Here is a 17,333-nt window from a genome sequence, read left to right as displayed (position 1 = left end):
AAGAAGAAGAAGAAGAAAACTTCAAATCTTCTTCATTAGTAGTATTTTTTTTTTCTTTTTTGGAAGTTCTGAGCTTTTTGTCTGTTTTTTTAAATTTTAAGAAATGGGTGTTTTTCAGATTTTGGGGGAAAAAAGTAACAAATTTACAAAGAGACGGGAGCTGTTGGGTTGAAGTAAGATTGGTAAAATTAATGGCTTTTTCGTTGGTTCTTTGTTTCTGGGTGCTTTCTGGTTTGGTTGGAACAAAAACCTAATTTCTTAGATTTACGGATTTGGCTCCTAAAATGTCTGCCAGACCAAACAGTTGGAGAGCCATTAGAAAGGGTGGTAATCATTTGATCGCCATTTTTAGAGTCTGAAAATCTCCCAATTTTAGCACTAATTTTTAGTACATTACTCTTTCATTGTCGCTAACTAAAACTCCATTCTTCTTCTTATATTGTTTTTTTCTTTTATGTTGTTGTATTTTTCTATAATTTTTTTTATAAAATAGTTGGCATATATTAAAATGAATTTTAATATTGGAATGAGTAGTCATTTAAGTATATTTTTTAATATTTTATTTTCAATATTTTAGTTTTTAATTAAAATAAATATTTTAAATTAAAATTATTAGTTAACTAAATGTTAATACTTTCTACTATTAAATGCGACTATGCAATATAATACTAGATTTTTGTTAAATGAATTACAATTAATATTTTTATAAAATTCATTAGATTATGTCACGTTTAAAATTAAATTTTACCTCTCATAAGAGTCAAATTTGAGTAAATTAGGTGGGGGAGACTGCTCACTTAACCGTTTGGCGAAATTATTAATCATGTTATTTTTCTAGGTAAAGTACACAAATTATTTTTCTTCATATGTTATTTTGTTGAATTTTTTATTATTAAAAATTACAAAATGATCATATAATTATTTATACGTTCTAAATTCGTCATTTTTCGTTAAAAATTGATGGTCGTCGTCTAAGTTGGATTTAACTTGTTGATTGAAATATGTTAAAATTTTATCTCATAATCACTTAAAATATATTTTGTGAATCGAACTCTTCGTTTACATTATATTGTTGAATCAATGTTTGAAATATTATATCGTCGAGTTAGAGATTTGAAAGTAATGATTTACTAGTAGCGTCATTAAAATATTATTTTATCATACATTTATCAATAGTTTAAGGTTCAACTTAGATGTCAGTCAATTTTTAGTAAAAAAATATGAATTTGAAATATATGAATAACCAACTGATTATCATGTAAGTTTTAATAGTCGATAAACTCAATAAAATAGTATCATATATTTAAGGAATCATTTTATAATTTTTAATAACGAGAGAGTTAACGGAATATATGAATACTATTTGTATATTTTAACCTTATTTTTCATTTTCAATCGTACATTTAGAGTTGGGGTAAACCGTTGGTTTTGTACGACGAGTCTCACCAAGACCTTTTAGAGTTGATATCGACGACAGGGGATGTACTTGTTGACATTTTCAGGTAAAAAGGTACCCCTGATTGATGGATACAATAAGAATTGTACAGATTGGATTGTAAAATATGTAAAATACGTTTTTCGAGTCGAGTATAAAATCAAATCGAACCGAGCAAACTATTCAACAGAGATTTAGGCAATGCTTGTAAACAATGGACTGGCCAAATGTGTATAGTTTTGTTTTTTCCTTTGTCCAAGTAGCATTTGGTTATTAGTGCATCAAATTGCACCATTACAACAGGAAATCCAAAAACCACAGAAAATTCTAATCCACCACAGTAACAAAGGAACAATCGAGATGGAGATTTGTTTACTTAGTTTTTACCTTGGAGACGCAGGGTAAATGCTTGCAAGGATAGAAGAACTTCCTTTATCTTCTCCTTCGACGATGGATCGATAAGGTTGCCATCGCTATCAAACTTTGCTGGAGGCTGAAACGCGCTCAAGTAAAACTCGGGTTTATTGATGAAATGGAGATCAAGATAAATCCCGATTTGGCGAAGATGATAATGCGACCGAGCACCACCGAAGCCTCCTCCGGCGCTTATGATAGCAGCCGCTTTATCTCCCCATACATTTGGTGGTCTTGAAGCCCAGTCAATTGCATTCTTCAGAGGTGCTAGAATGTGGTACATAATAACTTAATGTGATATGGCTTGCTTTGGTATAGAGTGGTTAATCTATAAATATGAATAGCTGTTCATCTGATTCATTGACAATTTATAAATTTTAAGGGAAGACGAATAGAATATACCAGTAACCGAATAGTTGTATTCCGGGGAGGCAAAAAGGATGCTATCAGACTCCAAAATCTTCTTCCTGAAAGCCTCAACAACAGGGGGAAACTTCCCATCAGCTTCCAGATCTGTGTTGAGCATTGGAAGTGGTGAAATGTCTATGTATTCCATTTGAATCCCATTAATGGACTCCTTACTAATCTCCAAAGCTGAAATACAAAAACAAAAATCAACATTCCCAGAGAACCAAATAAAAATCCCAAAGCCGAAAGAAACAAATTAAAGATGGACCGAAAACACTTACCCGTTCGAATTAAGCCTCTGTTAAAAGAACCTTTCCTTAAAGACCCACAAAGGGCAGCCACTTTGATCACCGGGTTTGCGGCTACAACAGCTTCCATTGTTCTCCGATCTCTTAAAATCTCTCCGGTCGCCCTGGATAACGTACTTACGACTGATATATATATAGAAGGGTCAAAGGGCGAGATTTAACAGAAGAAACGTCAGTGATGAGGTTTGAGTTTGGATGGTGTGATTAGATTAACTGGATAGTTACGGTCAGATTTGTGCACCAATGGAAATCTAGAATAGAATAATGAATAAAGAAGCTTTCTTTTTCCTTCTTGTTTTTGAAGTGGGGAAGGCACTAGCTTATGGGACGTCTAAGAAAGCAGCATAATATAAGGTTGAAGTAATATGTTTTTTGAAATGTTAATATATTTTTTATTTATCACTGTCACTTGTTATCGTCAGATGATTGTTTCCAATTCAATAAAGTTTTACTTTCTCAACAGAAATATGATGTTGGGTTCATTAAAAATTATTCTAAATTCTACAAACCAAGTTTAGAACCTTTTAACATTAAATTATAATATTAAATTTATCATTATATTCTTTTTAAAATAAAAAATATAAAAAATCAAAATTTATAATAATGAAAAATATTTACATGTAATCGTATCAATTTTATCGGTGGATTTTTATAAACTATAAGTTATAATTTTATCAAAATTATAATATGAAATTTAGCAAAATTTATGTAAAGTAAAGTATTATTATTATAATATAATTATATTATAATATAAATTTAGATTTAGATTAGGATATAGTCTTAAATTTTTGATGTACTTATTTTTAAACGAATATAATAATAAATTTATTATTGCAATTAATCTTATAGGAATTTGAAGGATTTTAGGCTAGATTTGTAAAAATTTAGTTTTTATTATGAAAAATACGTTAGATTCACATTTAAGAGGTTAAAAATAAGTGAAGTAAAAATTTTAGGTCTAACAATCATTGGTGAGTACAGTCGGTGGTGATTGGTGATGGCAGCCAACGGTAATAAAAAAAATAGAAATGAAAGCAAGAGACAAGGATTTGACTGGATTCGAGGGTTAAATAAATTTTTTTAAAAATTTATGAGTCAAATTAATCTTTTATTTAAATTTTAAGGTCAAATTAATATTTCATCTAAAACTTAAGGTTCAAGTTAAAATTTAACCATTCTTACAAATATAGCATACATTAAACTGATATTAATTAACGGTTGGTGACAAAAATAAAATAGATAAATAATAATAATAATCAAAATATAACCTTTTCAAATCTAATAACCAAAATAAGACAAAATGAAAACAAGAAATACCACGATTAGTTTACCCAATATAAGAGGATATAGCCAACGATATTTATCAGAGAGTCCAACCTCGCAGGGCCCATAGCCCCGCAACCTTGTTTGTATACATGCTTTATATATATATATATATATTTGTGTTTTAAATAGAATTTTAAACCAAAAATATTTCTATAAAGATTCTCAAATCATTTTAAATTGTTCATTTCAAATTCCGGTTGATTGAAAATTCACATTTTTGCTGAATTTAAATTATAAAAATATATAAGGTGTTTTGTTTAAAATTAAATACTTAATATAATTAAATTATTTGAGGAATATGAATTATAATAAAAATATAATTGAAATAAATAAAATTGAAAAGCTTAAAATATTTTTATTAAATGATAAGTGGTTATTATCTACTTAATATTTTTGGAGAAACGTCCCCATCCCGCCAAATAAAAATCCAAATCTAAGAAAAACAACGAACAGACAAATAAAAACCCAAACCTAAGAAAAATAACGAACCGACAAATGAATTAGATGATGTTATAATTATTTTTTTAGGTAAATTATACGTTTAATATTTTATTTTTTTTATTTTTAAAAATAATATTTCATGTTTAGTTTATGTTTTAATTTGTATTATACCGTTAAAAAATTAACAAAACTACTAATGTGGTAATTTTTATTTTTCAATGATGTAAAATAAAATAAAGTTTAAATACCAAAATAAAACAAAGGTAATAGTTTAGATACTAAACATGTAGTTTAGAGAGAATTTAAATTTCTATCTTATGATTTTTGAGAAAAATCTTTATTAGAATGAGTTATATTTGATCCATATTCATTATATAAATATTAATTTAAAATAATAATATATGAAGATGAATAAAAAATACTTCAATAGTTAAATGAATAATTATTATCTTTAGAAGTTTTGATTGCGATCATCAGTAATTATAGGGTATTCGAACATTAATTCTCAGATGATTAAGTTCTATTTAGTGTGATTTTCTAAAAGACTGATTCGACCACAAAATCAATGACAAATGAGTAAAAAAGGAAAAAAAAATATAGTGAAAACAGTGGTTTCAAATCAACCGCAAAAGCTAGAAATTATAGTTTTATGAGTTTCAACTTTGCTTTTGAAAGAAATTATAATTTTCTATTAGTAATACATGAGCTCCACTCAATTATGTATTTATATTTAATTTTAATAATTTGATACTAACATCTTTAAAAAAAATTTATTACTTAATAATTTATTTTAATTCATGATGCTTTTTATAATATTTTTTCTCAAAAATAATATTTAAATTATTATTTCATAATAATTTTATGTACACGTGTTAAAAAGTATTGATAATATATTTTTAATAAAAATATTTCATATATAAAATATCATTAATGAGTTATCTTAAAATATTTTTATATTTTCATTATAGTTTTAGTTGATATTTTTATATAACATAATATTAATAAGTGTAAATATAATTTAAATATTATATCTTTAATTTATAATATGACGTTTATAATGAATCTTTTATCTTTTCAAACTAATTTTTTTAACAATAATATCAAACAGTTAATTTTTAAACTGTAATTTTATACAACACTTTAAAAATTCGTTTCTACAATACTTTTGAAAGTCATTTTAAAAAATTACATCAAATTAACCTTAAAAATATTTAAAATAAATAAAATTACGTATAATCATCTAAATTAATTAAAAATAATAATAACGTGAGACGATTCATTTCATCTAATTTAAATGATAATAGTGCGTGTAGAGATAATAATAATAATAATAATAATAATAATAATAATAATAATAATAATAATAATAATAATATAATAATAACGATGATGATGATGAGCTCGGTGGCCACAAAAACTATTATGGTAAGAAGAATTAGGAACGAGGAAGAATCCATGGTGTGTCTTTTAAATGAGATTGCTAGTGGAACCCACCATTATTGTTAATTAATCATTAAAAACAGTGGAGACATCTCAATGTGGAAGGCAAGACGGATAGAAATATATAAATAAGCCATTTGATGCGAGCATCTCAATAAATCAAATCACTTTTCCATTATCAATGTTCCCAATCTAATTTCTTCCATTTATACCTTTTTTTTAAATAAAAATGTTAAAGCAAGATCTTATTTTAAGTTAAAAGAACAGATTATCACATTAAAGCAAAGAATATTATAAAAATAGACACTTAAATGTCCCCCCCAAATCATTAGAGATATGCACCAGTTTAGCACAGCGTTGGATATGCTCTAAGGAGATATTCGATTTGGTCCTAAAGAGAATGGAATGCCATTGTCAGTTTTCCACCAAAACATTCGTATCTGATAAAGAAAACGAATGTTTGTCCATGATGATGTCAAGTGTGGCTCGAAACTTGATTGAAGAAGAAGACAAATCTCTGCAACCGTTACAACAAGCCAATATGCTTTGACAACTACATTCCCACTTTATAGACAGCCAAAACATTTACGAAGATATATGCTACTATTAACTATATTCACGGTTTGGCTGATTTATGGCAATATTGTTTAATTTGATGTAAACCTTAATAAAAAATTTAATGTACAAGTATAATAAAAAACACTAACAATTTTAATATATTCGAATATAAGTCAACCACTTTTTTTTATTAATATAAGATAAGTACAAGATAATATTTTTTAAAGATAATTTTTTATTTTAGCTTTTCGACATTGAGCACTCACATCCTCGATATCTATGGTGCTCAAACCCTAGTTCTCAATGAATAACAACAATTATTTTATCATTAAGATCAATTGGTTCGTACAAATCAAAATAATTTTAAATAAATCTAGCTGCGATGAAACTCGAACATAGAAATTTAAATTGGGTTTATGTTTTGATAAAGTTTAGAAATGTCACTAAACTCTCTCAAAACGATAGTTTTTAATTAAAATTTTAGAAAATATAAAATATAAGTTAAACTTTAGATTCTATTATAAAATAGACACTGCACAATTAGTTGTCGTTAGTTATTGTAAGGGATGACATGTGACATTAAATTAATCAGGAATATCTCATTTATTCCCTAAATTATAATTAAAATTTTATTTTCAATATTTCAAGTTTTAAAATATATAAAATTTTCAAGAGCATATAAATTTTCATTTGGCTCCCACTCATTTGATATGTGGGAGTGGATCAGATTATTGGGATTGAGTATATGTAGGAGTGGACCAGATTATTGGGATTTGAGCCTAATTAGCGAAAAATTAGACTCAAATAGTCATAAAAGATATTTTTAAAACTCGGTGCGAGGAGGACCAAAGTTGAAATTAGACCCTTTAATGTGTAAAAATATGATTTTCATTCAATTTTGGTGATGTGACAATTCATGCCCCGATGATAAAAGTTGACTCCCTCCTCCTCCCTCCAATCTCATTCTTTTGTCTTCTTGTTCTCTCTTTATTTCTTTTTTCCCTAGCAAATAGAGCAATCAAAAGTGAAAACTTTATTGACAAGTAATTTTTAAACGAATTTGTAGAGAGAAGAGTTACAATCATCGCCTATAGAGCTTTTTCAAGCTCATTTTTTTCGTAGTTGACAAAAATGACCTTATGAGAGATTTTGAGCTTTTTAAACTCGACAAACTTTTTAGTATATTTTTATTATTATAAATTTATTTTCGTAGTTCCTTGAGTCCTTAAATGAATTAGTAACTCATTTCTTGTTAGTTATTAGTTAAAGAAATGAGAAAGACCTTCGAGGACAAGGTAAAAGAGAAGTTAGTATTTGGCAATTTGAGAGTGAGGTAACACTTTTAATTCATCTAAAATACTTGTATATCCTTATTTATATCTTGGCTTAAATATTCTATTACCCCTTAAATTATATTATTTATCTAAAATTATCCTTAAAATATTTTTCGAAACATTTTATCTTTCTAATTATAAATCGTTATTCTTTTTTCTCAAAATTCTTAACATTGTTAAAAAAAACTCACTGATGAATTAGAACACGTCACGTCATCTATTAATATTTTTTATCTAAATAAATAAAATTCTATTAAATAAAATAAAGCTTATAATGTACCAAAAATGCCCTTTCCCCTTCCCTTCTCCCACCTCCACCGTAATCCCCCCATTTTTGCTTTCTCTTCTCTCTACCCCCAACACCACATCATGAGTTCTGATTTTAAGTTACAAAAATGGTTTGGTGATGTAAAAATCTTGATCTCGTTAGTGACGAATTAATTAGAACAGTAAGATAATGTAAAAAACAAGGAAGAAGTTTGGAAGTGGGAAGGCAAATTCATGACTTGTAAAAGCTTTTGTAATGGAAAACCCAGATTTTTCTTTGCAAAAATTGGTGTTCCTATTTTGAGTTCTAATCGAAGGTCAAAGCTTTGAAGAAAAAAAGAGGGTATCCGGAGAAAAAAGAAAATTCAGAAGCTATGGAAGGTAAAGCTCCTCATTCCCGGATCAAAAGTTTGAAATCATAACTTTACTTTCTTCACTTCACTTCTAGTTCATTCAGCATTATATGTATGTTCCAAACATTTTCTTAGAATTTTGTAAAGATCTCTGGGTTTGATTTGTGAACTTTCTGAGTTTGATTTGAATTCATGTTTGACAAAACTCTCATTCTCTCCATTTTCTCTCCACGACCGAGAAACCCTAGAGCTTATCACTAAAGTCGCCACTCCAAACGCCGATTTTCACTAAAGCCACTCTTTCTGTTGACATGAAGTGACAATCAACACCCTTAAATCTTCTATTGAACAGCCATAGTTGATTTAGCAGAATTATACAAGAAAATACAAGTAAAAACCCATCATCAATTAACTCATATAAAGCTATACATAGGTCTCAAACTATACAGCATCAAGGAAAATCTAGAGATTTGTTTTGCAGTATCCAATGAGAATATTTTGAGATTTGCCCAATCCCCCACCTTGAACTATGTTTCCTCCCATAATGCACTTCAATTTTAAAAAGGATTTTCCCATGGTTTTTAGAATCGGACCGGTTAGTGAACCGATCATATTATTGGTTTACTGATTTAACCGATTGAATCGATCTGATCGGTCGGAAGAATCTGACGACGTCATAATTATTTAAAAAATTAAATAAAAATACCAAAAATATTTAATAAATTTTTTTTATATCGCAAGTCATTCAAGCATCATAACATATATAAGTTAAAAACCATAAAATCAAGTGAAACAAAATGATTCAAATTAAGTACATCATAATATTTAATGTAAAACATATTAAATAAAAATATAATTATATACTATTTAAAAATAATTTAGGGTTAAAAAATCATAACAAAATGATATTGTTTGGTTTATTTTTTTTAAAAAAAACAATCATACATGGCTAAGAAACATAGAAGAGCATCCCAAAAATCTAAAGAGTAAAAATATGAGAACAAAACAATCTCACATTGCTAAGAAACATAGAAACGCATCACAACTAACTTCTATAAATAATAGAGGTAATTTGACATTCAAAATCATGGAGCTTTTTGGTGAGCATTGAGTGAACTATTCTTTCACTTCAATCAAACTCGAATTTTAGGCTTCAATCAAGCTTATAATTTTTTTTGAGTTCAAGCCTTTTTGAGTTTAAGTTTCAATATTATTTTCGAGTTTGAGTTGAACTTATAATTTTTAGCTTGTGAATTTGAGTTGAGTTGAACTTACTTTTAAAGTTTTCAAGTTCGAGTCGATCTTAGCAATACTCAAGTTCGACTTGGCTCGTTTAACAAACGACGTTGTTTGGTTTAATTTTTAAAAAAAAAAAACAAAAATCCCTATTTTTTCCGATTTTTTTTTTTGATTTTTCCGATTTTCAACCGATCCAATTCGAACGGTTCAGCGGTTCTAACCGGTTCACTAATAACAGTTCAATCAATTTAAATTGAATCGAATTAAGTAATAATTTTTGGTTGAACCGATCGATCCGATCCGATTTTCAAAACATAGGATTTTACAATAAAGCTTGTCCTAAATCATGCTCCAGAATATCTCTTCTCTGTCATAAAAATATTACTGACAATGGAAAAGGCAAAAAAGGTAAACACTAGTACAAACAGATACTATTTCAAGGTAGAATTGGGTAGGAATAGTGGGAGGTACAGCCTAAAAAGGTAAATGGAATACAGCCTGTTAGCAGAATTAACCCACTAATCTAACACCCAATTTCCACCCAACTTACATTTTTTATATTTAATTGTCCTTTAATCCTAGGCTCATCCTTTTAACTTTTGTCAGAGTCTAAAATCTCCACTGTTAACGTTAAAATATAGTGGTTAAATTAATAAAATATTATGCTTGAACAGAAGTTTAAGAAATTATTGAAGTATGACGAATGTTACATTAAATACTAAAGTTATCTAAAGTTAAAATCGATTTTGCTAAAATTATTATTAGTTGTTGATGATTTTGTTCTATTTTTTATATTTCCCGATTAGATTAAAATAAAATTAAAACTACATAAATTAAAATGAAACTTTTACAAAATTGACTATATAATAAAATGAAACAGTGTGTTTGAGGAAGGTATTTAAGTTATGTTGATATTTGAAATATAAATATAGGAAATAATAATTAAAAGGATCAAAATTAATTTTTTTAGAAATGTTAAAATTGTGTTTAAATTTTTTAATTTTTGTTAATAGTTTTAAATCTTTGATTTCGTTCTTTTATAATTGTGACAATGTTAGAGATAGTGACAGTTGCTAACTAATTTGGTTTGATTGCAGTTTTTGTTTGCACCATAGGACCAAATTGAAAGGAAATTTAATTACAGTGACTAAAACAGAACTTTTAATTACATGTATCAAATCCTTATAAATAATGACATATTTTTATATAAAAGAATTAATTTTTTAGTATGATATGTTAAGATAGAATAAAGTCAAATATTTATAATAATTAATAAAAATTTAAAACTTCGTAATTAAAAGTTAAAACAATATTTTTCAAAAAAATTAATAACAAGAGGTCCGTCTTGTTATACATAGATTTTTTTATTAAGCTAAGGTAATTACAAAGTAATATATGTTCTAAATACTCTTAACCATTTGGCAAAGTATCAAATGCTTAAAATAGTTTTAACAATCAAATGTTATCAGATACTATTAAATTTTAGGTGGTATATCGTTTATACTACTAACTTTTTTATTTTTAATTATAGAACTTTGATTTTAACTTCAATTTTGCCAATATGTCGTTAAATTTTAACGGCGTGATGACATAAACATATCTTTTTGTCACTGTGATGACACAGAAAAAAATAATATCATTTTGGTGACAACTATTGATCCCAAAACAACTTAGTTTTAGGCATTGAACTTTGAGAGTGTATTAATTTCTCCACTAACTTTTAAACAATTTTATTTTTGACACCACACTTTTTTAGTTGGAACCGACAACCAATCACCACCTGTTACCATTTGTCTTTAACAACAAGATCGATACTAAAATGTTCATATTCCACTCCTTTTTATTCTCTTAGGATTGAGTTTTCACGAAACTAAATCAAAATCGACGAAAATTCATTTAAAAGTTTATTGTGCTAATATTATGAACTTTTTTGATGATTAATATTTGCCACATCCTAAATCCCTCAAATTTAAGAGAGTCCACAAACTCTTAAAAATGATAGATATTTTTGTTTAATTTTATGGATTTTGAATAGATTTCGTGAAAATTCAAAATACGACGCTTTGGGCGTCAATAGCCGCAGCTAAAACAACATGGTTTTATCCATATTATCAAATTGTTTAGATTTTAATGGTCTAACCACATAATTGAAGTTAAAACCAAAATTTAATACTATAATTAAAGAAATTAAAGTTGAGTAACATAAATGATACAACAAATATAGTTTAATGATATATGGTGAAGTTTATTTATTTATTTTTGGCATCACGCCATTAAAAAAATACATATAAGTAGACATACACTCCCCAACCTATCTCCACAAGTAAACCTTGAAGCAAAGCTTATCTTCAGTTTCCCCACACAAAAATGAAAACCTTAGTTGGGTGCCTAGTTTTGCTCTTCATTTCCCAGTCACAAGGTCTGAACCCCAAATGCAACACCCAAGACCTTGGCTCAACCCTCAGAGTGTTCCACATTTACAGTCCATGCTCTCCCTTCAAACCCTCCAAGCCACTCTCGTGGGAAGACGATATGCTGTCGACTCTGGCCAAGGACCAGGCCAGGCTGCAATATTTGTCGACCCTGGTGGTGGCTAAGAAATCTGTGGTGCCTGTAGCCTCAGGCAGGCAGATGGTGCAAAGTCCGACTTACATTGTTAGGGCCATAATTGGAACACCGCCTCAAACCATGCTTATGGCCATGGATACCAGCAATGATGCTGCTTGGATCCCTTGTAACGGCTGCCTTGGCTGCTCTTCTAAGGTGTTTAACGCCGCTAAATCCACCACTTTCAAGACCCTTGGCTGCCATGCACCTCAGTGCAAGCAGGTAATCCCTGATTATCCTCATTTTACACTTCTCAGTCTCACTCACTTAACACTAACCTACGCGCCTTCCTGGGGCGCGTGTGGGAACCACAAGTCAAAAGCTGCTTTTGTAACCCGAAAGCAACGGTTGTCCTCTTCCGATTACGTTAGCAAAACGGCAACCGAACTTTTACTCCTAAAGATCCGATTGCTTGGTAAAAATAACTTTATTTTCCTTATATATTTAAACTTTTAGTATTTTAAACCCATTTTCCCCCAACGCTTTAATTCTTTGTAGCATTATTGTACTTGATATACAGTAAACATTTATTGAAAAATAGTAGAGAATATTAAATTTTTGGATAAACTATTTATTTACTCACCAACTTATAATTTATTTTATGTTTTAATCAATCAACTACTATTCTCTTTAAAATTATATCTAATATTAAAATTTATTTTTATTTTGTTTATCTGTTATTAAAAAATTAATGTCAATATTGATGTAATATTTTTTAATTATTTTTCAATGTTGGTTTCACATTATTTTACGAGACAGTATCATCGTTAATTTTTTAATGAATAATCAAACTAAAAACAAAATATAATTAGATATGATTTTAAAAATATATAATTATTAAGTGATTAAAACAGAAATTAAGTAATAAATGAGTGAATAAATAAGTAATTTATACTAAATTCTTTTAACCTTTAACTAAATTTTACATAGCCAACTAAATTCCAACTACAACATTTGGGGTGTTATAATGATAAAGTATTGTACACTAAGATAAACAACAAGGGTTCAAGATTTGAGAATTCTTTCTTTTCAAACCAGTGGGGTAGCACCAGAAACTGCTGTCCAAAACAAGAAACAATGGCAATTTATTTCACCACTTTGCACATCACGTGATGATCTTTCAGGTACAAAATCCCAGTTGCGGTGGAGGCGCGTGCGTGTTCAACATGACCTACGGCAGCTCAACAATAGCAGCAAACCTCTCACGAGACGCAATCACCCTAGCCGCCGACCCTATCCCACGCTACGTATTCGGCTGCCTGCAAAAGACGACCGGCAGCTCGGTCCCACGACAGGGCTTAATGGGGTTGGGCCGAGGGCCCATTATCGCTCTTATCACAAACCCAGAGTTTGTACAAATCCACCTTCTCCTACTGCCTGCCTAGCTTTAGGTCGCCGAAATTTTCAGGGTCGTTGAGACTGGGACCAACGGGTCAGCCGTTGAGGATCAAATACACACAGCTGCTGAAGAACCCTAGAAGGCCCTCTCTCTACTTTGTGAAGCTGATTGGGATTAGGGTTGGGAGGAGGGTTGTTGATATCCCTCCCAAGGCTTTGGCTTTCAACCCCACCACTGGTGCTGGCACCATCTTCGATTCTGGTAATGTTTCCTTTCTCTTCTTCCCATAATCACAAAAGACTTTAATACTTATTTTTAAAATGTTTTAATCCCAACATTTTATTGTTAAACAAAAATATCCATTCATTAATGAAATTATTAAGTAACTAATGGTCCAAAATATAGATTTTTTTTAATCTTGAAATGAAATACTGTAGGCCTCACAAAGAAAGAAAGTTTAATACTAAAATAATTGTTTAAAATATATCTTTTATTAAATGGTTGTTAAAGTATTTTTTAATTCATTTCAATGTTTAACTATATAAATATTATCAATTTAAGTATCTAAGTCGTCAATAATTTTAAATGAAATGATTTTTAATTTTTTTAAATATTAAAAATAGTATTATATTTATAAAAAAAATTTAATTTCTCTTAAATTATAAATAAAGCTCACAAATTTCTAAAACTCCCAAATTCTAATTTTGTTGGTGCTCTTTTCGTCCACGATAACTACGGTTAACATAATCTCTGTCATCCTTTTAGTCATATCATATCGTAGTTACTATCTATTTACACCATCGAAATCGTACGTGATTGTAATTTTCATCCTAAGGTTCGTGAGATATAAAATGTCGATTTGTCATCGATAGTCAATCGATCACGATTTCATAAAGAGTTTTGAGCAAAAGGATGATAATCGATGTGGGTTTAAGGTGAAAATGAAAGTTTTAAAAGTTTTGGAGTTATTTTAAAATTTGTGTTTTCTTTCTTTTAAAAATATATATAATTTTAATATTTTAAATTTAAATAAAAATTTTAAAATTATTAGATGTTACACATTTCATTTAACATGGAAAATTAACATAGTTGATGGTCTGGATACATAAAGTGGTAATGTTTATAACGTTAGACATCATGTGTGTCAAAAAAATATTTTAGACACATATTTAAGAAAAATAATATAATTTAAATATTTATTTTTGTATTAAATAAAAAAAGTTTGACTATTAGTCAAATACTAGTGATCATTTTTTTCTAAAATAAAATGTTGTATGTAATATATTTTTAAAAAAAATGTAAATTAAAATAACTATTTAATCAAACCTTAAATGTATTTTTTAATATGATTTTTTTTTCTTTTAGTGTTACACTAAAGGAAAATATTTTAACGTTTGATTACACAATCACTTTAATCTTTTTCTTAGACAAAAGGATTTTTTTGTGGATTAAAACTATTAGTCAATAAATGATAAATACGGTAAAATAATGATAATTTTATAAAGGTCAAAATACTTTTAAAAAATAAGAAATAAAATAATTATTTAGTTAAATATTATAATTTTTTACTTTAAAAATTATAGTTTTTTTATTATTTATATTTTGCCTCTTACTTTTTGCTGTAACTTTATTGAAATATGACTAAACTATGGTAATTGAATTTTAGGCACCGTCTTCACCCGGCTAGTAGAACCAGCCTATGTAGCAGTCCGGAATGAGTTCCGAAGGAGGGTTAAGATTGCCAACGTGACATCCCTGGGAGGATTCGACACATGTTACACCGTCCCAATCGTGTCACCAACGATAACGTTCATGTTTGCCGGCATGAACGTAACGCTGCCACAAGAAAACCTACTGATCCACAGCACGGCAGGCAGCATCACATGCTTGGCAATGGCGTCGGCACCGGACAACATGAACTCGGTGCTGAATGTGATAGCCAATATGCAGCAACAGAACCATCGGGTGCTTTTCGACGTGCCAAATTCGAGGTTGGGCGTGGCCCGTGAGCGCTGTACCTGAAACCTACTCCTCCAAAGTCACTGTTATAGATGCGAATGGTATTGTATTTTCGTAACGGGTTTGATGTTTAGTTTAGCGGCTTGACCAAACTATGTTATGGGACATTTGAAAACTATGATCAATCTTAAATTGTGCAAGAAATTTCCGTTTTAATAAGTAATCTTTCCCAATGCACCTTTTTATTGTTCTCCTTGTAATGCTGTTTTTGTTTAAAAGGGGCAAGTGTAACCTACCAGCTGTTCTAATAAACAAAAAAAATTTGAAATAATAATATTTGGAATAAGTAATTAAAAACTCTCAGTTGATATTTTTTTCTCTATTAGATTACGAATTCAATACTCACTAAGAGTAAAATTTTCTTTTCTTCTCCCTTGAGTACAAATTGTTAAAAAAATTCATAAATTTCTGCATAATTACAGTAAATCATGATATAATAAGGGCCGTAATTTAAAAAGACGTTTATCTGATATCTAGCATTACAACTATTGTTTAAGATGAAACTTATCTGATATCTTGTTGATCTTCCTTACTTTGGACCATTGGATTATATTTGGATACCCGATTTGCTTTCGTGAATAACTTTTCACATCACTCGAATTTGATTTACGGTTTGTCGGTGGTATTTAAATAGTTTGATCTCATTTTGTGATTCGTTTGTCGATACGATCAAATTTGTTTGTATCTATCTTTGTTCAAGTTTCTCGGTTAGATTTCTTATCTTTCCTTGTCCTGATGTGATCTTAGGTTGTTAGTTTTGTTTAGAAAGTTGTCATAATTATGTATTTAATTTATGATTGTGATTGTAAATCTTTCTTGTAATTTAAGATATTTTATATTTTAAATGAAATTAGTTACTTTTATAAAAAAAATATACAAATATATAAAATTTTCCAAATATTCAGACATATAAGACTAATTTAGAGCGATACTACGTCTTAGATTGAGACCTACAAGTTGACTAACGGTAAAACTGTAACCCCTAACTCATCCCGAACATTACAATTGAATCCCGAATATCATATTGATCATCAAAATGAGTCAGAGTTCAATTTAAAAATTCAGTCAAGTCCATCAAAATAATAATTTATCCAAAATCATACATTTTATAACACAAATCATAGTGACATATAGAAGTGACAGAGAGATTTAAGGACATTATCTTGATACTAATAAATTCTTAATCAGATTCCAATTGAATAGATTATTTAATCATGTTATATAATTAAAGATATCAATTCAATTACAGCATAGTATGACATTAATCTATATCAAATGATATAGAATTACTCAATTCATGAAGAAAACGTCATTGGTAGAACCGGGTATAATCTAACAATCTAGACTCAAACAACAATAACTCAATATTAGAATTAGGGTAAATCACACCGCTCTTCACTGAATTTTACTATCTCATAGTTTACTTATCGTACTTTTAATTTTTCTATTATGCTCACTGAACTTTACATATTAGATCATTTTGCTCACTCTGTCATTAATTCTCTAATAGTGTGATGATGTGTCATTTTATTATTATTATTTAATATAAAATAATTGAAAATATAAAGGGTAAATTACACTGTTACTCACTGAACTTTACTCTCACTTCTATTTTTCTCACCCAACTATAAAATAAAAACAGAAGGTGGTCGGATGTCACCGCCGGCCACCGTCGACTGCCGTAAATGGTGGTCGTTCGGTCCCAAATTTCATGGGTCGTTTCGCCTCGATACCTTGAGTCTGAATTCGACCTCCATTTTTTCGGAACTTGCTCTGAAGTCCACGAATTGGAGATTAAAAGTAAAGAGGCCGAAACATTTGAATAGAATTCACGAATATGGGATA

The 17,333-nt window shown here is 28.9% G+C and overlaps 1 protein-coding gene and 1 pseudogene across 1 annotated transcript; one reads left to right on the top strand and one right to left on the bottom strand.

The window, feature by feature from the left end:
• Positions 1-1,641: 1,641 nt before the first annotated feature.
• LOC120119845 (NADPH:quinone oxidoreductase-like) lies at positions 1,642-2,862 on the bottom strand. Its single transcript, XM_039139645.1, has 3 exons — positions 2,539-2,862; positions 2,252-2,443; positions 1,642-2,116 (listed from the first exon to the last, which is right to left on the bottom strand). The coding sequence occupies exons 1-3, from the start codon at positions 2,633-2,635 to the stop codon at positions 1,812-1,814; spliced, it is 594 nt and encodes a 197-aa protein (XP_038995576.1). The 5' UTR covers positions 2,636-2,862; the 3' UTR covers positions 1,642-1,811.
• An 8,993-nt stretch (positions 2,863-11,855) lies between these two features.
• On the top strand, positions 11,856-15,651 carry LOC120119743 (annotated as a pseudogene).
• Positions 15,652-17,333: the final 1,682 nt, after the last annotated feature.

This window comes from Hibiscus syriacus, unplaced genomic scaffold (genome assembly GCF_006381635.1).
Source record: "Hibiscus syriacus cultivar Baekdansim isolate YM2019G1 unplaced genomic scaffold, ASM638163v2 tig00110332_pilon, whole genome shotgun sequence".
Lineage (NCBI taxonomy): Eukaryota > Viridiplantae > Streptophyta > Magnoliopsida > Malvales > Malvaceae > Hibiscus > Hibiscus syriacus.
This window is presented reverse-complemented; position numbering and strand designations above follow the sequence as displayed.